Raw genomic sequence first — 20,308 nt, 5'->3', positions numbered from 1 at the left:
CCAAAATCTAAACTGTCGTGCCTGGTGCTGCTGTTTCCCTAAAGAACAGTAAATAATGACTAGCTTGAAGAAGGCTAGAATAGCATAAAGGTGGGGTGGCAGGAAGGGAACAGAAGAAAACTTCTTATCATTTGGCTGAAATGTTCTGCCCCAGCACCCTCCTTTCCTACTCAGCCCCTCTCTCCATAATTGTTTGTAGAGTTTCTTCACATAGCAGATGCCAAACCTGAAATGGGAGTAATTACACTGTGGTTATATGGACAGGAAAAGGAGTTTTAAATATGTCTGAATATTTTTTACACTCATATGCAAGCTTTTACCTTTCAGATCAGGCCTGGAGTGTGAATAATCCTGAGATACCTTGATTATCTTATATTGATTTCTTTTTTTTTTTTTTTTTAAGATTTTATTTATTTATTTGACAGAGATAGAGACAGCCAGCGAGACAGGGAACACAAGCAGAGGGAGTGGGAGAGGAAGAAGCAGGCTCATAGCGGAGGAGCCTGATGTGGGGCTCGATCCCAGAACGCCGGGATCACGCCCTGAGCCGAAGGCAGACACTCAACCGCTGTGCCACCCAGGCGCCCCCTTATATTGATTTCTAACGCAAGACTTCCTTTAAAGTCTTAACCGTAACCTTGAGGCTAAAACAAATTAATATCCCTGTCTTGTGGTGTGGAAACTTTAGGATCAGTTTTGGAAGAACTGTGTCCCTAAGGAAGGAATTACAGGAGCTGTTTTCTCATTAGCCGAGGAAATTAATTCTGCAGGGTTAATAAACCAAGACCCTGGAAATCCATCTCACCACAAAACTGAAGCGCTTGGAGGGGTCACGCTTCCTAGAGCTAGAGCAGGAGTGTACACGTCCTCAGGAAGGACGCGCTAAAGGCTTGAGGAGACAGCCCTTGAAGATACTATAGTTTAGGATGTTAATGAAGCAAGAAGCAGAGGTTAGTTCATGTGAGACTGAAGGGAGTATGCATTTCCATTTGTGGGGGGGGGGGGAGAATGGTATGTCATGCTCCATCTCCCCCTGCTTCTGAGCCATCAGGAAGGCCACTTGGGGTTAGAAGAATGGGTGGAGGCTGTCTAGGATAGAGCGGACTTGGGAAGCACAGTTTAATTAGAAGTGGACTTGTTTGCCTCCTTTTGGACCTCATGAGTTCACTGCTTACGTACTTATGACATGATATTCTGTGATTCTGCATATATCTTGATCCAGGGCTCCTGCCAAAGAAGCTTATCAAAACATTAAGAAATATTTCACTAAGAACTGGGCCTCACATACCTCCTAGTTTTCAGTCCTGGACTTGGAAGGATATCAGCAGAATGAAATTGGAAAATGGATGAAAGTTCATAACTGGAGAAAGTTGTTTTGTTTTTAAACTATAAGAGTGCCTAGGAGTGAGTTCTAGACAGGAAAAACATTTTCCCTGTGTCAGTGTTCCCCTGTTCCTTTGTGCTGAGTTTCTGGCTTTTGATTTTTCATCTGGAGAATCTGGGCCCAAAGTCTATATATATTTTTTATTTTTATTATTCTTATTATTATTTTAGAGAGAGCGCATGCATGAGAGCAAATGGGAGAGGGAGAAAGGGAAAAAAAATCTTAAGCAGGTTCCACATCCGGCACAGAGCCTGATGTGGGACTCGATCTCGTGACCCTGAGATCATGACCTGAGCCAAAATGAGGAGTAGGACGTTTAACCCACTAAACCACCCAGGTGCCTCCCAAAGTCTGTATAAGTCTAGTATAAGTTCTGCTTTTCTACAAAATAACAACAACAAAAACAAAGCAGTTATCTTTGAGTGTAAAATTCATCAGTATAAGTCTCTCATTAGAAAAGAGTAAATATGCTTTACTCATCCAAAAGCATATATACTATATAGAACTGGTCATACTTCTGCAGTCGAACCACTGCTGCTTTTATCACTGTTACGAAAGTACAGCCACCATTGATTGTGAGGTTCTGGGACTCGTACCCTAGATGGTAGATAGCTGCTGAGTTACTGCTAGGACAGGCCATAGCACGAAAGATCCAGTTTTTATCCACCTGTTTTTTATTTCTGTCTTCGTTTGTCTATGGTCAGCTTTCGGTGGGAAAAAGGAGTAAGTTGGAAACAAGAGAACAAACTCCTTTTGGAGTGGGTAAAGATGATAGGAGATTACCAACACCTTTGCCTGGTACTGTGTGTGAAACTGATTCATGTGTGAGCCTGTCTGGGTTTTGGAGCTGCAGGGGCCCAGCTTGCTGTGACCCTCCCTGTAGTTTTGTGTCTGGACTGTAGATGGCACTGTTCTCTAGCAAACTCTGTTCAGCTTTATCTGTAAGCCAGAGTAGAGGACGCTGTGGTAATTAGGAAATGATGCTCCTTCTCTTGTTTTAGTATTCTCTAGTCTCCAGCAGAGGCACCTGCAGCCCCGCAGTCAGCTAGCTGACTGTTAACGTACTTTAAGGCAGCATTAAGGCTTGGCCTGAGGGGCCGTGGTTTCGTTAAAAGCCTAGAGCTACTGGCTTCTCCCTTAGACCTTCTGGATCAAAATCTGCACTTTAGATAAGCTCCCAGGAAGGTTCTTATGCATACCAAAACTTGACAGCCATTCCATTGCCCTGGAGATTGATGTGCATGAAGATAGAAAAGTTAATAACAAGATATATTTTCCCAAATGTCTCACTTCTGGGAAATAATAGCAACAGTAGAACTAGCTAACTAGTTACGGCTGGTGTTCTGTGTTTTCTCTCTCATTCCTCTGCACTTGCTCCTTATACCCAGTTTCTCCCCATTTCTTGGTCTTCCTCCAAGGTTTTTCTCAGCCATTTAGTGCATATAATGAGACTTCAGCATTTTTATCAGCCTGAGCTTGCAGATAATCACAACCTCCAAATTTCAACAGAACGTAACTCAGGCTTCTAATCAGGTGATTTCACAGCTATCTGAATACACAGATGCTTATTAGAGTGGGACAAGACCCAGATCACTAAAGGATTAAAAAGCCTGTTTCTTAATTGGCGGGAGCCTTCTATTCCATGGAGAGGCGGCATTTCAGTGTTGTTGCACCTTGTAGGGAGATAAAAATATGTGCACAGCCTCTGTCCTAGTGAATCCACCACTCTCTAGCAGTTGCTTTCTCCACCCTCCTCCACCATATCCCAGCTTATGGCCTGAAAGAAAGGTTCTCTTATATTTCATTAGGTTTGTCAGTTAGCAGCTTTGTCAGGAAAGAGGAGAAAGAAGTCTTGATAAACTTGGGAGCTTTGCCACAAAAACATTGAAGATAGTTTCAAATGCACCAGGCCAATACCTCTGTTCGTTCTTTAGTAATGACTGCGTAGCTCCAGCTCCCTTCCTGATCTCCCCATTCTGTGTATGGCTAACAGAACTTGGCGAAAAACACCATCCAGCAATGAGGGGAGGTGGCAGAGTTGGATCAGAAATACACAGAACCGTGGTAGAATTATTCGTGACCTGGTATCCTAGTTTTCCTGCAAACTCCAGCACTCGGGATCTTTAGTTTGCTGCAGATTTATGTTATAAGACGTTGGCCTTTTACTTGGACCAGCTCACTAAGTCAGTAATTAGGGGCAGCTTATTTGTCAGAACAAGGAAGTTAAAACCACTAGCCTAAAAATTACCCACATTTGTCTGATTTCAAAGTTGGGGTGTAGAAAATGTGCAAGAGCTATCTCATGTGACTATCTCACTGCAGGTTACCGCAGTGCCATTGGATTCTTACTGCAATGACCGAAGTGCAGAATATGAGCGGCGAGTGCTGAAAGAAGGAGGGAGTCTGGCAGCCAAGCAGTGTTTGTTAAATGGGGCCCCTGAACTGGCAGCAGATTGGCTAAATCGACGATCCCAGTTCTTCCCAGAACCAGCTGGAGGACTGTGGAGCATCAGGCCTCAGAATGGCTGGTCTTTCATCAGAATTCCAGGTAAGTTCTCTGTTCTCTTGGAATGTGTTCCCAGCTCTGGCAAGGGAAGAGGAACCGAGGAGATGGCTTTAGATATTTGGTATTCAAAGTTCTTGGGGTTTGTTTCCTGTTTTGCCCTTACTAACTTTATATGTAAAAATACTTAAGTAATTTATGACTTAAGAGAGAAATGTTTTTAGATTTGTGCTTACGTACTCTCCTTTGACAAGCTTACAACTGAGAAAGGAATGCCACCCTTGGAAAAAAAGGGGGGGCTTTTTTTTTCTACCAAGAAATAAGCTTGGTAGGAAAGGCTTCAGGTCGAGTGAGTACAGTTGTCTTGTGCCATTGCCGGCAGGGTGAATGAGAATGTCGTCACTCGCAGAAAGCCTAGTTGAAGTAGCATAAACAGTGTCCTGCACGGAGCACTAGAGATCTGAATGATAACCAGAAGAAAAACAGTGTGTTTTGTGCCAAAATGCTAGCAGATTCCCAGACCTCGTAGAGTCAAGGTCGAGGGTTGAAAGGAAACTAGGTTTTCATCTTTGCTTTAGTGAGACTACTGTTAAGGAAACTGAACACAGGGTTCATAAGCTATGTTCTTTGCTTACACCTGCTGGCAGATTGGAGTGGTAGTTGAGAGCTACCATGTTAGTTTTGGTTGTCCAGGTTCTCTGATACTTTGATTGTATTCTTTTTACTGGTTATAATGGAAGTAAACTAGAGCTGAGCGTTCAGAAGAGAGACTCTGCCAAGCGTCAGGGGACTGGGTCAGCCTGGTAGTTGCTGTGGGGGTGCTTTGAACTAGAAGGTGCCATTGTGAGATTGTAAGAGCAATATAGTCTGCGGCCTGCTAGTGGACTTAAAACACCTGAAGGCAGGGGGTGAAGGTGTACTGTTGGAAAACAAGGGGAAAGCCCAGTTGTAAAGCAGGCCTACGTTAGTAATGCGAATAGAGGACTAAAATCCAGCAGGTCTGGAAGCCATCGAGTCCCAGGCAGAAGATGAGCACAGGTGTTGAAAGAAGCAAGACAACACCTTATTTCTTCTTTCTCCCTTCTTCAAATTCTGGCTCCTGAGTTCCCAGTACAGGAGTAGAGGGCTTATTGCTGGCGCTGTGGGAATCTCTTGTGGCTTTTCCTGTTCTTTGAAAGAAAAATGGACCTTGTTTAAATAGCAGGAAGTGTCTGAGTTCTTTTCGCATCGATAAAAAGCGCCAGCCTCACTGGCTGTTTACTGTGAGAACCAACCAGCTCCTCACTGACCCCATTGTGCTCTGTAGACTAGCTGGGGCAGGGCAGTGAGGGGTGGGGGGCTGCGGGGTCACTGGAACCTGTATTTTATCTCTTTTTTTTCTCTGTACTTTTACATTTTCTGTTTCCTTGGGAAAGATTGGTTCTATTATAGTCCCCGAAAGACCAGAATCTCCTGAATTTCACATCTTGAATGCATCTCCCTGTTTGACCAGGAGAAAGGTGTATGGTCTTTCAAAAGTCTCCTCTCCTTGGAAAAAGGAGATATTTCCTCTATTAGCCTAGTTTTACTGCCATGGGATATGTTCATTTTGTCCCTAAGCAGGCTCTTACACTGCGGCCAGTAAGAACTCGTGTCTGAGTGAAAATATTGAAAGATTGTACTATAGGATCGTAGAAATTATTGCAAGAGAGTAGAATAGGTCTGTACAACATTTTTTGAGATCCTGTTTTAAAGAGAGGTTTGACTTGGCACAATCAGCCTAATTTCTAGGGAATTGTGCTCTTTTTGGCTCTGTGCCCTGCTTAGCAACAGGTGGTGCTGTTGTCCGGTGCAACTTTGGTAGCTCCTAAAAATTGGGTAATGGGTGCCAGGCCCAAAAGATAGCAATGTGTGCATGGAAAGAAACCCATTTTTTCTGCCTATCTTTCTAAGGACAAGTACTGGGTTGTTGAGTTAACATGCTTAACAGAGAAGCAGAAATCCTGTTCATTGCTTCAGTATTCGAAGGCTATTGCTGCAGTCTTTCTGCTTAGGCCTTTTCTTTCAGGGTAGTCCAGAGAAATCCAGTGCACCCGCCTTCGCTTCCCATGTACACAGTAACAGCTAACAGCGGGCACCGCTCTTGCTTCTTTCAGGTGCATCAGAGTCTGTGTGCATCTTCATCTCTGAGTCGCCTCTCTTAGCATCAGGTCGTTCTGGTTCACAGAGGAAAGGAGATGTGGGAAGCAGGAATGTCTGAAAGCCATTGAATCATGATTTTGAGATGAAACTTCTCAAAATGCAGACATGAGACAGATTTACGTACACTAAAATATTTGTGTGGAGAGAGTAGATGTGAATGGAGAGAGAAAAGCAGGCTGCAGAAATCTGATGATTGGGGCGCCTGGGTGGCACAGCGGTTGGGCGTCTGCCTTCGGCTCAGGGCGTGATCCCGGCGTTATGGGATCGAGCCCCACATCGGGCTCTTCCGCTATGAGCCTGCTTCTTCCTCTCCCACTCCCCCTGCTTGTGTTTCCTCTCTCGCTGGCTGTCTCTATCTCTGTCAAATAAATAAATAAAATCTTAAAAAAAAAAAAAAAAAAAGAAATCTGATGAGCTTAGCTTGCCCACTCTACTCAGCGACTGATTCTCTTTTTCTTTTCCCACCTTCCTGTGCTTTTAATGAAAAAAGAAAGAAACTTATTGTCTAAAGCTGATTGGTAGCTCTGTGGGGAATGTTTAGGAGCTACCAAAATTGAGGGATCCCAGGGAATCCAATTAAAGGAGAAAGGTAATTGTGACAAGGAGAAAACGTTGAAGTTGTTAGGATAGTGTAGCCGCCTGATCAGACTTGGAATTCATACAGGCCTCCGTGTCTGGTGCCAGGGAGAGGGCCTCGCATTTGGTTCTGTCCCAGCTGCAGTCATTTGATTGTGTTGGTACGGAGATCAACAAAAAGAAGAGCATTTCAATAATCTAAACAGGACCAAACAAAGAGGCTGAACAAAGGTGTGTGTGCCACAGCATCAGGGAGGGGGTGGTGGAGGGAGAGATGTGGCCTGGCAGCGTTCCGAAGGTGGGAAAAGGCAGGCAGCAGTGCAGAGGAGTAAACATCCAGGGCCTGTGGCTTTGTAGCAAAAACAGAGTGGCTGATGATTTGTTATGGTGCTGTCAGCACATCCGTTCTCGTTTGGTTTATACAATGATTGTGCACTTGGCAAATAGTGGCGAGAACAGAGAAATATCCATTGAGAACTCTTGGATTGCTCTCAACAGTCAGCCTCTGCAGTTCTGAGGGGGAAAAAACCATGGGTTCGAACCCAGAAACTAGGCATAGACTGTATGTTTTTTTAATAGTTCCCTTTTTTACTTTTAGTGGTTAGTTGTCTGTCGTCTCTCTATCCTTTTTGTCTCTCCCTTTTTGCATCCCACAGCCACTTCCACATATACTCTTAAATCTCCAAGCTCCTTCAGCCTCATTTCTTCCCCCTCTTAGTGGCAGCGATTGTTCAGGGCATGTTTATGGACCAGTCTGCAAACAGGAAACTCTACTTCCTGAAATGTGATGGGAGTTGAATGATACTGAATGGATAAGATGAAAATTTGAGAGTTAAGTGCTCTGTAAAGATCTCTGGCTAAGATGTTTTTTTTCTTTTTTTAATGGGAAGTGGAAAGAGAAAGCGCAGGTTAGTGAGTAAAAGCAGCTTCCATTTCACAGAAACCCAATGTCAGTCCTTCTGAGAAGCTGAACAAACCTTAGTGTCTTTATTGAATTACAGTTTAGGATAATGACATTTACCAGCCAACCTATTTGAAATCATCCAGGAGAAGGAGTTTGGATTTAAACAGAGAGGCAGGAGTGGATATGCGTATTTGCATTTCTCGGTATTTAAGTTTCTCCAGGGACAGGCAAGAGTAGCCCTTGTTTCCCTACGTTTTCATGCTTTCAGGAGGTGTAAACAATTTAGCCACAGATCTAGCAGAAACAGATATCTAGAGATAGGATGAAGAAGGAAAAACAAGTTTCTCAGGTCATTTAGAACAGATACGACACGGACCTCACTCTTAGATGTCCACGTGTACCTGCTGTCCCCTGAGTAAGGACGTGGAGCAGGGAAGCTTTCAGTTGTCTTAGCAGCAGATACCTGATTGGGAACTGTCTGTTGGAAGGGAACCTACACCTCCCTCTTTCAGGATACTTCTTCCCAGAGCACCACTGGATCTTGACTTAACAGTGCTTGCATTCTTCTCTAGAGTTACTTTCCTGCTCTCATGATGACAAGCATCCTGGTTGTAGTAATTTTGGCTACATACAGCTTTGCAGTGAGTGATTTTGCTGCTTCAATTAAATACAGTTTCCCCCTCCTCCCCCCCCTTTTCTTCTCCCCAGGCAAGGAGAGCCTCATCACTGACAGTGGAAAGCTGTATGCCCTTGATGTCCTCCTGACTCGGCTCAAGTCTCAAGGACATAGGGTCCTTATCTACTCCCAGATGACCAGGATGATAGACCTGCTGGAGGTAGGAGAAGGAACCTTGGGGACCTAGGACACCTTGACATTTAATTTGCAAGAATCAGATGTCTATGACTAATGTCCGTCCTACTTAATGGGAACCCAAAACTTGTCTTTGTGATTTTACTGTCTATAAAGGGAGGAGAAGCAGCTCTTGGCAGATAAGAGAATATGCAAAGGACTTCTACCTCCTTCCCTACTCCAGTGAAAATAGAATATCACCTACTCCTTCCTTTACTAGGGAAGGAATTCCCTAATTTAAAGGAGATCAGAGTTTAGGGATTACTTAAGAAGTCCTCTGAAATACTGTATGGAAAACAAGATTCAGGCCCCTATATAAAAAACCAGAGAGCAGCTGTTCAGTCTGACTTAAAGTAGTGGCCTCAGCTTGGCTCAGGATTGCATCTCCTGGAGGAGCTTTAACAAATACTGATGTCTTGTCCCATCCTCAGAGATTGTTATTTAATAACTTTGGAATGAGGCCTAAGCATCAGGATACTTAAGAGCTCCTGAGGTGATTCTAATAGGCAACCAGAGTTGACAACCACTGGCTTATGCTGAAAGATACAACTTGTTTTACTGTGCAGGGCAGCTTCTGTTTCTTCAGTTACTTCTTTCTGCATGTTGTCTGAGTGAAGGTTAATTACTTAAGGGAGAGGAAGTCATGGACAAGGAAATAGGAGAGTGAAACTGAGGACAAATAATCACAAACCACCAGAGTTAGTGTTTAGTGCTAGAAAGTTGGAAAGCCGCTGGGGTCGGGGGGCTAAAGCACCCGAATGTAAGTAGTGTATCAATATTCGCATATTTTTCGATGGGCTTTTTATAGTTAAGGCTTCCTGTTGTAACCCTGCTACTCCAGGGACTAGCTGGTAGTAAATAAGTGGAAATTGGACCATGATTACCCCTATCTAGGAATAAGGAAGTAGGGAACATATCAACACAGAAGGAATGAAGGCTAGCGTAGGGAAGAAGTTTTTGGTTTCTGGAAGCCAAGCCTGGCTTGCTGAATTTCTCGGTCAATAATTTGGTAATTCGGTAGCAGGCTTTTTTTAATAGTCTGGCAACTTCTTTTAGCAAGAGACATAGCACGTGATACTTGAGGTCACTTTAATCACTAAGTCTGGCATTTAACCCAGTGTTTAGCCCCTCAAATGCTGTCAACAGGCTGAACTTTCTGTTTTGTCCTATAGAATAGGTCACCTATTTCTAAATGATGGAAAAATGCTTATTGGTGGCAGTAAACCACTGTAAGAGAAGTAATTAAACCATTGTGTTTGATGCAGATCTTAACTGTGTTAAAGGTCCTAACAGCAGTAATCCAGAATAAAAGGACTGCCTGCATCTTTAATGTTCTGTTCAAACCAAATGATGCCAACGGCCCAAACAATATGAGTAACTTTCCTTCAGTGGGATCCTCTTAAAGTGCACTTGCCTTGTCCTGAGGAGTAAGGGAAGTACAGATGAAGGAGTGATCTTGCATTGTTGTGAATTACAGAAAAAGCAGTATGCTAAAGATTTTGTAAGGGAAGTGATGGATCTGTTTTTTTTCCCCCCAAGACTATGTTGGTGTATTTTGGAGTCCTTAAAATTTGCTTCATGTTAAAGGAAAGTTCAAGAGTAAGTGGGGTAAGCTACCAAAAAATAGCTAGCTCTGAGAGCTGAAGGGGAGTGTAGATGGTTTAAATCTGATACAATCCTACATTTGAGTTCCTCATTCTATATATTACACACTTCTAGGTACTCCGAAATACTACCGAAATGAGTGATTCAAAGTATGATAATGAGCTTTGTTCAGGATGAGTGCTGTAAACCCTACCCACCAGGGTCACTTCCTATCTCTTTCTAATCCAGCAGGTTTTTGGGAGAGGTTTGTGAGGATGTGGACGTTCTGGGTAGGTTGTGCAAACATGGCAGCCTGAGAATCTTCTCTAAATATAGTTGTATCTCTCTATGGGGAATTCTAAATTAGGGAAAACTGAATTTCACAGCTGCTAACATTCCTTAGCCGTATGGATAACATGCATCTAGGGTGCTGAAGCCAGAAAATGTTGAAACTGTTTTTACTGAAACTGTTGTCTTTTACTGAAACTGTTGTCTAGTTTTTTTTTTTTTAACACTATACTGTTCTTTTTCCTTGAACATTTACATTTCCTAAAAGTTCATTTGTCCTTTCTTTTTTCTCTCTATTTGTTTTAATATTGTTTACTCATATGAACTACATTCTGTATTTCAGGGGGTTAAATCCTCAAAATTTATTTTGTGGGCATGGAGTTAAAATGCCCGCAGTGCTTAATATATGTCTAATTATTTATTGGAATGTAAATGTATTGTGGATCATAATGGCAATGCAGGATTAGGTCTGCATTTCTTTACCTTTTCAAAGAGTTACTCTGGGTTTTTTAGTCATTGTCATAATAGAAGCTTTCACTGTAAACATTCATTAGAGCCGTGTTTCAGCTTTAAAACATGACCTGGCATGTGAACCTAAGGGTCATGTTATAGAAAGGCCCTTCTGTATAGATGCTTTCCCTTGAGTACACTTGACATTTTCTTTAAAAAAAAATACCTTAACCCTTGCCTTGCTTCTTCATTCTCAAATGTGTTGTGGGTTTTGTTTGGTTGGTTAGTTTTAGATTAAAAAAAAATTTTTTTTTCAGGATTCTCTTTTTTACCTTGACATCTTATACCTTGTATATCAAAGAGGGAAAGAAAAGCTTCCAGTAGATCAGAAGTAAGAAACTCATGTGGGGGAATTGAAGCTCTGTTGTGTTCAAACTGTAGAGCACATCAGCATCTCTTTCATGCAACAGCCTTTTTGGGCTTTTTGTTCTGTGCCTTCACCTTGGCTCTTTGTTTCTAGGACTCAGAAGAACCAAAAGACGGTAAAAATCCACATACTTCTGTATGACCAGTTTTCCATTTGGGGAGAAATACTAGTTCTGGGCACTTAGTATTTGCTCAGTATTTTTTTGAAGTGATTAATAGCCTCTTCCTCTTGGGCAAAAATCTGATTTTAAGTTTCTTATGAATATATCAGATCTTATTCCAAATAGAATTCTGTATTCAGAAATGTCTTATTCTTTCCCATGGTATCTAAATACTATTTCTGGATAGGGGATAAAAAAGCAGACTGCTAAACTTCCAGGGCCAGGAATTTTTAGTGTGCCACAGGGAGTAGTCAAAGTCATAGATAGGGGAGGTTATGCTATCACTAAATGTTATGTTACGGATTTATTTTACATTTACTGAGTCACCTGTAGGGTCTTTGCTGGTGGGGTACTGTGAAAGCAGACATGGCCTTTGTGCAGTTGGGATGGTGGTATCCAGCTGGATGTCAGACAAAACTCCTACCGCCACCATTTTTACCCTAGTTTGGAACCTCCCCACTCTCTACCACCATATTCTGACAGTTGCAGAAAGCTTTTAACTCACTACAGATGACTTACATCATCTCTGCGTTGTCTCATTTGAGGTTCATTCCTGTTGCATCAAGCAGCTGAGTCTGTAGTTAAAGGAAATAAGTGTCAGTATTTTCTATCCAATACAAAAGTACTGGGAAAGGTCAGCCAGCTGGTACTGTATGTGGTGTGATTGCTAAGTACTGAAACCCAGACAAATTTTGTATTGCACCAGTGTATGAAAATAGTGCAATACAGAATTAAATCCAGATAATCTGTAGCTAATGACATTTGAGACGCTAGGTTGTATAACTTGCCCAGTCAACAAGTACCTCACTTGGATAGGATTTATCCTGAACAGACGTTCTATCATTTATGAGCTGGCTTCTATTAAAACTCCCAGCTACCTTTGGGAACTGTGATTCTGAGCATACTGGGAATCTGGGTACTAAAACTGCCCCACGGAATGAAAAGCAAATTGGGGTCACTGTTAACTAGCATTTTGATTAGGCTTTAGGAATGATGGAAGGAAGTGTGTCAGCTTCCAACCACACCATATTCTGTTTCTTTCATTTCTTTTCATGCTGAGCATGAGGAAGGCATTGTGCTTAGGCAGATGTGAACATAAGTTAAATGTGGTCTTTGGCTTCAAGAAGTGTTTCTAGTGGAGGATATCTCACACACACACACACACACACACACACACACACAACTGTCAAGTGTACCCTGATACCAGTGCCCAAAATGAACCATTAACAGAACTGAAGATAGGGGCGCCTGGGTGGCTCAGTCCTTAAGCGTCTGCCTTCGGCTCAGGGCGTGATCCCAGAGTCCTGGGATCGAGCCCCGCATCAGGCTCCTCCGCTATGAGCCTGCTTCTTCCTCTCCCACTCCCCCTGCCTGTGTTTCCTCTCTCGCTGGCTGTCTCTGTCTCTCTGTCAAATAAATAAATAAAAATCTTTATTAAAAAAAATTTAAAAAAAAATAAAAAAAAAAACAGAACTGAGGAGAGCAAGATGATACGTTTATTTCTAACTGGGTCACTTGAGGAGGGGTTCCCATTGATAGTAACTTCTAAACTGAACTTAAATAGAATTTTAACCATCAGGGGCGCCTGGGTGGCACAGCGGTTGAGCGTCTGCCTTTGGCTCAGGGCGTGATCCCGGCGTTATGGGATCGAGCCCCACATCAGGCTCTTCTGCTATGAGCCTGCTTCTTCCTCTCCCACTCCCCCTGCTTGTGTTCCCTCTCTCGCTGGCTGTCTCTATCTCTGTCGAATAAATAAATAAATAAAATCTTAAAAAAAAAAAAAGAATTTTAACCATCAGCGAGAAGGGCATTCCAGACTAAGGAAGCCAGATGTAAAAAGGCACAGAGATGGGAAGGTATAAGACATTTGGGGCAGACTAGCTCAGTGTGACTGGAGCATATGGTGTAGGAGACAAGGGTGAAGGCAGATTATGATGGGCCTATGTATGCCTTGTAATTAGGTCTTGCTCCACAGGACTCTTTGTATTAGATAAGGGAAGGGTGGCTGCATATTTCACTCATTTGGTGCAATTATAACTGTAATAGAGACTGTGAGAGGAACCTTACTTTTTGCTGGTGATATACCCCAAAGATGGAAAGTGGCATGTTCAGGAAGTAGTTACACCAGTTCTGCAGGTTTGTGGATCATACTGAGTCTTTCCCCCAGTTTGTTTTGGGAGAGTGAAATTGGGTTGAAGTGAATAGCAGAGGCATCTTTGAAATAGAAAAGAAGACTCCTAACGGAAGGTTCAAGTTAAAGATGTACAAACATTTGCCTTTATTTTTTTCAAATGCCCAGTTATCCTTTTTTTATGATGATAGTGGGTGGAGGTTATGAACAACATGTATTAACCCTATGTGGCTTCTCCCCGACACACTACAACCATCTTTTTTTCCCTGGTGGTGGTGAGCTTCAGTTCCATGTGGAAAGCAGTAAAGGGATTAAGCCAGAGGCTCTGGCACCAATTAACTTGAGTTCCAATCCTAGCTCCATTACCTGCTGCCTATGTAACGTTAGAGACCTTACTTAACGTCTGTTATGTGGGAGGGCCGATAACAACACCTATCTTAAAGACGACTATAGTGAGGATTAGATAGGCAGGACCAGGTAAAATGTACAGAATAGTGTTTGTCACTTAGTAAATGCTCAGTAAATGCTAGCCACCATCATCACCACTCCTTCAAGATGAACCTGGTCCCTTGTAAGACACCACTGGGTGTGTGAATGTTTGCTTTTATTTAATGTACTTTAAAGGAGCGAGTGGTACTTGTGGAAAGTAGTTTGAATTATACTGATACCTCTGCAGCTACTGCTTTAAAAGTGATTTACAGATCTGATCCGGAGACGACTAGTCTCAATGTGTATTCCAGGGGTGGTTTTCAAAGTGGTAGTGTGGGATAGAGGACAGGAAACGTAGTAGAGATTAAGCAGATGGGGCCCTGGACTTCCCCTTCTTCATCAACCAGAATAATAATGCTTTTTATGAATTTTATATTAGAGGGGTTTCTTTTTTTTTTTTTTTAAGGTTTCATTTATTCATTTGAGAGAGTGAGAGAACATGAGCAGGGGCAGAGGGAGAGGGAAAAGTAGATTCCGCTGAACAGGGGAGCCTCACAGAGCTCAGTCTCAGGACCCTGAGATCATGACTTGAGCCAAAGGCAGATGCTTAACCAACTAAGCCACCCAGGAGCCCTTAGAGGGGTTTCATACAAGATTTCACTTGGAAAAAGAAAAAGTTCCAGTTCTTTTAAAATAGTATAAGGATATTATTCTGCAACAGTGTTTCTGAAACTTAAATGTACTTATAAGTAATACATGTTAAAACACAAATTCTGATTCATTAGTTATGGGGTATATCCCTCAATTCTGCATTTTTTTTAAAAGTAGGTTTCACACGCAGCGTGGAGCCCAACACAGGACTTGAACTCAACAACCCTGAGATCAAGACCTGAGCTGAGGTCAAGAGTCGGATGCTTAACTGACTGAGCTACCTAGGTGCCCCTCAATTCTGCATTTTTAACAAATTGCAGGTGTTGCCAGTGCGGCTCATCTGAAGGCCGTGCTGCAATAGCAAGATTCTGAGGGACCCCGTCCTGCCTTCTCTTTGTAGTGGTGGTTCTCAGCTGCAGATATAGGGTATCTATTGCACTCATCTTTGAGCTTTTTAAAAATAAACCAGTCCGGGCCCTATCCCAAACCTACAGAGTCTGAATCCCTGGGGTGGGTCCAGGCACATGTATTTTTAATCCTGGTTGAGAATCACTATTCAAATACCAAGAGTACATCTTGTCCATAACCCCTTTGGCTTCTTCGATAATTTTTAAAAATAGTATCTACTAGGACTGTATAGCTCTCAAGACTTCCTAAATGTTAAAAGCCATAATTTTTATTTTATTAGTTCAAGCAGTGTTAGAATTTACTTTGGTTAGTAGTTATTGATCCACAAGAATCCACTTGAGAGTACTCATGTTCATTTTATCTAATTAAAGGAGGATACTAAATTATGAGACTTCTGGAAGAAGAAGGTCTATATTTGGTTTCTCTTCTCTCTTTGCTTCTTTAAGTGGAGCAAAAAGAATTGCTTTACCAGGCTCCAGGAAATTTAATCATACTGGTGGATCATTTTCTAAGTCTTTCCTAAATACCAAAAGGGACTTGGATAAGAGATAGCCTTGTTATCTACAGAGTACCTTGTGTAAGGAAGGACTGGATAATGGTTCATCTTTCTGTTCCATAAGCCTTCTTTAATGCACAGGAGTGTTAAGCATGACACAGTTCCTACAGACCATAGTAGTCATCCAGCAAGTATAGTAAAATCAGCCAGCAGTGGTCCTCAGACATGGGAATGAACTACAAAGAGTTGGGGCATGACTGGAACTATTTAAAATGGATCTTAGAAAACCTTATGATGTAGAGATTGTTAGATGGAGATATATATATATATATGAGATAGATTTTTAAAATAAACTTTCAAGGGACACTTGGCTGGCTGAGTCAGAAGGGCATGTGACTCTTATTTCAGGGTTGTGAGTTCAAGCCTCACATTGGGTGTAGAGATTATATAAATATACATAAATATCCACAGTGCTATGACTTATCATTTATTGTTAGCATTTGTGTTCTGATTGTAACAAAATGGAATTTGATTTTTAAATCTTTAGACCTTTTTAGATCATAGGAAAGCTGAACTAAGCATAGAAGTGGTCTTGAATTTAGAGTTTGAGGTCTTGAAATTAGAGTTTGAAAGAAGCGAGGCATTTCTTTCCAGATTAAATGAAGTGTCTTTTCTAAACCACCCAGAATTGTAGAGACACATCTAAAATAGCTTTGGTATAGCCAGAATTTGTGAATGAAGGAAACACTGAGTTGCTTTTTTAATCTCTGCCTTTATCTTTTAGCTGTTTTTCTGTGGTGTGAGGATGTAGACGTTCCTCTATTCTGCTTTTAACTGCTTTTTTCATGTCCATTTACTTGTTGTTTTGAAGCTATTTACTGAAATCGGATCTAAACTCATCTAAGCCTTTTGAAATCCCACTGCTCCCCTGGGTAGGAGAGCCAAGGCTTAAAGCAGTAAACGGAAAAGATGCACTTCTGTTGCCTCAGTAACAGGCTCTCTGTAATCAGCGTTGGTTTGATTATGGTCCAGGATTAGTATCTCTGGTGTCATGCTGACCTTGACATATAACTGATGTCAACAGGAAGTTCTACAAGAAGATTCATTCATCAGTGCTCACTGAGGTTAGGAGTTCTGGTTCAGAAGGCAAGAGTGCCTGTGCAGAAAGCCCACCTTGTGGTAGAAGTCCAACGTGCAAATATCTCTGGGTAGGATCTAGTTAGTTGGACGTTCTGGATGGCAGCATCCCTGATTGGATTGGCTACCAAGCTATAGCTAGTCTCTAAAGACTATCCTCATGCTCTCATTTTTCATCTTTTTTCCTGAATCCTTCCTTATCTAAAACACCCCTTACTCTTCTATTAATCCAGTCCCATTATACCGCTATACCACTAAATCTGAACTTGAAACTCTCCTTTGAATATGTTCTATCCCGCTTTGATTATCAAAGCCCTTAAAGAGCCACTTCGGAAAGAAAAAAATAGTAAAAATATATACAAACCACAATGAAGATGTGTACCTCGATGAGGTTGTGTACTTTGTCAACCAGTCCCGCCTCATAGGTACTCTAGCCAGAGACCTCTGTCAGGCCATTAAAGGAGTTTTGGTACTTGCTTGCTCTGAGAGTGGGCTGCCACATGCACTGTACTGGCCGTCCCCAGCTGTAGCAACCTTGTGTGCTCAGATACCCAGCCAGGTGTAATAAGAGCTACATAAGAGAATATTGCAGTAAATGAACATTTGACCATAGAGAATTAACACAGACTCTCCCAAATGTAGAAATAACTAGTCTTTTTCAATAGGAAAAAATTACTTTAGAACTGAAATAATTGTTTCATGGTGTTCCTTATAAATGGGCAGCTGTGTTGCGTTTTTGATAATGGTTCCTCTACAAATGGACTTCTTGAAATGTAATCCATATAATCGGGTAGGAAAGAGGAAATCAGTGCTCATTTGGACATCATCTGTAAGAGGAATTGCAGCTTTTAAAAGTGGCATTATGTTCTCTCCATTGCATCTCTTGAAGTTTTTTCTCCGTTCTTTAAAATTGTAATTCCTCTTACAGGTAATGTCCAGAACATGCTCTGCCATGGAAAGTTATCTTGTCTTCTGTTCACTCTGATGCCTAGCCTTCGCTTAACGAGGATGCGTGCCCTGCTGGGAGAAGGAAACTTAGGCTGTAAACTCAAGGATATTGGTCAGCAAGGATATGTTGGGGAGAAAAACACTAGGGCAAGTTACTTAGGGAAGGAAAACTAGATATTCCGTAGCTGTGAGAAATATCTGGTCGCTGACTGAAAGGCCATTTTTGTTTGGAAATTTCATTTTATTTTGTTGGTTTATTTTTATGAAACCTACTGAAATCTGCAGGAATATGATGGTTTCCAAGTTGAAATTGAGGGTGGCTGTAGTCTTCACAATACGCCCAATTTTCATATACTGGCAATAAATTCATTTACAAGTTAAGTTCTTCTACTTTTGAGATTACTTTCTTCTTACTCAGGATATAATGACTTGCCCCCAGTAAGGATGAGGTGGAAGGTGGGTAGAGATTGTGGGAATTAGAATACAGTAATTTGCATCTGACTTCTGTTTGTTTACTCTGATTGGCAGGAATACATGGTTTACAGGAAGCATACCTACATGAGGCTTGATGGCTCATCAAAGATCTCAGAGAGACGGGACATGGTTGCTGATTTTCAGAACAGGTAACGTTAATAGAAATTACAAAAATTCTCACTTGATTTTCCTTTAGTGCTTAAGATGATGAGTTTAAAAGAAATGTCAACATATCTCATATTGTTAAGCAATCATGATATAGTCATTTTAAGAGGTAGGTAAATCGGTTTATATTGGTTCAGATCTATGTGTGTGTGGGAGAGAGAGAGAAAATGAATACTCAATAATTTTTGTATTCAAAATATGCCTTCTTATCAAATCAGCACCCTTTTATTTGGGCAATAAAAGAAATGATTTCTGTGTATGAACCAAGATCCTCCTCCTTTATATGGATAATATATATGTAGAAAGAAATCCACAATGCTATATTTCTAAATGTTAACAGTGGCTATTCTGAATATTGACTTATAGTGGATTTTAAAGAAAAATACCTTCCTTTCTCCTGCTCTCCCTCGAGCACTGTAGTAATACTACAGTGTGGCAGAGCGCAGTGGTGCACAGTCCACTCAGCTGGCAGCTCTCAGTTACAGTACTTCTCCCACCTGATAATGAGCCTATGAAATCTCAAATACCGCCTGCTGGATGCTGATGGCTTACAGAGCCATAATTATCCTAAGTGCAGGTTCTCACTGTAATAAGCAGAGTCTGGTTACTGCTCCCTCCAAGGAGAAAGCCAGGCTCCACTAGCCAGGAACAGGGCTGCTGACCTCCACCCTTGAATTTTCTTCCTTAGACCTGGAATAACTAACTAGAGTAGATCTTAGTGTGCTATAAATCACAACAATTCTGGATTTTTGGACTTGAATCGCATAGTTTGTTAATATTTAAGTTTTAAATTCTTAGGAAGAAAAGTAAGCACATAGTCATTTGTATTTAGGTTATAATTTTTAATTTCTTTCATTTCAGTTTTAAAGCATGGTTTACGTCAGATATAAAACAATTTAGCCTAAAGCAAATTCATAGTTCAACATAGAGTGCCCTCTGATTGATAATTTCTGCTATTGCATGCTGCTTTATAATGAAGCACGAGTAAGGAGATAAAAACCCCGTTTTGGTTTACAGTCTTACAGTCAAGCCAGGAACTCCTAAGTTGAAACTATACGGCAGAATTCGAGTGGTTGTGTAACGAACAATGGAGGGGGAGGAGGGGGAAGATCTGCTTTGAACCTATTTCACTTGGTTACCTTGTTGGAACTGTGTGGATGGCCTAACCTAGCTTCTCACCTAGCAGAAGCTATTGGCAGATTCTTAAATTGATTATTTTAGACATGTATAAGTCTGATACAGTTGACCCTCAAATAACATGGTTTTGAACTGTGCAGGCCCACTTATACATGGGTTTTTTTCCAGTAAATATAAAACAGTGCTATAAATGTATTTTCTCTTCCTTGTGCTTTTCTTAATTACTTTTCTCTAGTTTATTTTATTGTAAGATTATAATATAAAATACACATAACATCCAAAATATGTATTAATCAGGGGCGCCTGGGTGGCACAGCGGTTAAGCGTCTGCCTTCGGCTCAGGGCGTGATCCCGGCGTTCTGGGATCGAGCCCCACATCAGGCTCCTCTGCTGGGAGCCTGCTTCTTCCTCTCCCACTCCCCCTGCTTGTGTTCCCTCTCTCGCTGGCTGTCTCTATCTCTGTCAAATAAATAAATAAAATCTTTAAAAAAAAATAAAAATAAAAATAAAAATAAATATGTATTAATCAACTGCTTATATTATTGGTAAGGCTTCTGGTCCACAGTAGGCTATTAATAGTTAAGTTTTTGGAGAGTCAAAAGTTATATCCAGATTTTCGACTATGCCAGGAGATTGGCTCCCCTTACCCTCCTGCATTGTTCAAGGGTCAACTGTAGTGTCTCCAGACCCCATCATACTGTTATGCGCCCCCCACAAAAAATTTTTTACCAGCTGACCTTAGTCTTTTCTTGATTCTGAAATCAAATGAAACATGTTTTACTTATTCCTTGCCTGCTTCAACTCTTACGTATATCCCTCTGGTCTTTAATATGTGTGTGGTTGTATTTACATGTTGATACCATATTGTAGATATGATTGTGTATCCTGATTTCTTCCACTTAATATATATTAAACATCTTCGCGTATCATTTAAAAAGTCTTTGTAATCATTTTTAATGACTGATATTCCATTACACTGTATATTTATACCAAATTTCTCTTGTTAAAATGTTGAGTGAATATCT

At 41.3% G+C, this 20,308-nt stretch overlaps 1 protein-coding gene across 2 annotated transcripts in view; it reads left to right on the top strand.

Annotated features, from left to right (window-relative positions):
• Positions 1-20,308, top strand: part of INO80 (INO80 complex ATPase subunit) — a 129,966-nt gene that overhangs the window by 87,784 nt on the left and 21,874 nt on the right. For both annotated transcript variants that reach the window (XM_045771011.2, XM_045770995.2), the window contains exons 26-28: positions 3,707-3,932; positions 8,257-8,384; positions 18,036-18,130. In XM_045771011.2, coding sequence (XP_045626967.2) covers positions 3,707-3,932; positions 8,257-8,384; positions 18,036-18,130 — 449 coding nt within the window. The remainder of the gene's footprint in view (positions 1-3,706; positions 3,933-8,256; positions 8,385-18,035; positions 18,131-20,308) is intronic.

The sequence above is a fragment of the Ursus americanus genome, chromosome 36 (assembly GCF_024610735.1).
Source record: "Ursus americanus isolate L20-20 chromosome 36, mUrsAme1.1.p, whole genome shotgun sequence".
NCBI lineage: Eukaryota > Metazoa > Chordata > Mammalia > Carnivora > Ursidae > Ursus > Ursus americanus.
The sequence above is the reverse complement of the archived record's forward strand: the minus strand, read 5'-3'. Positions and strand labels throughout refer to the sequence as shown.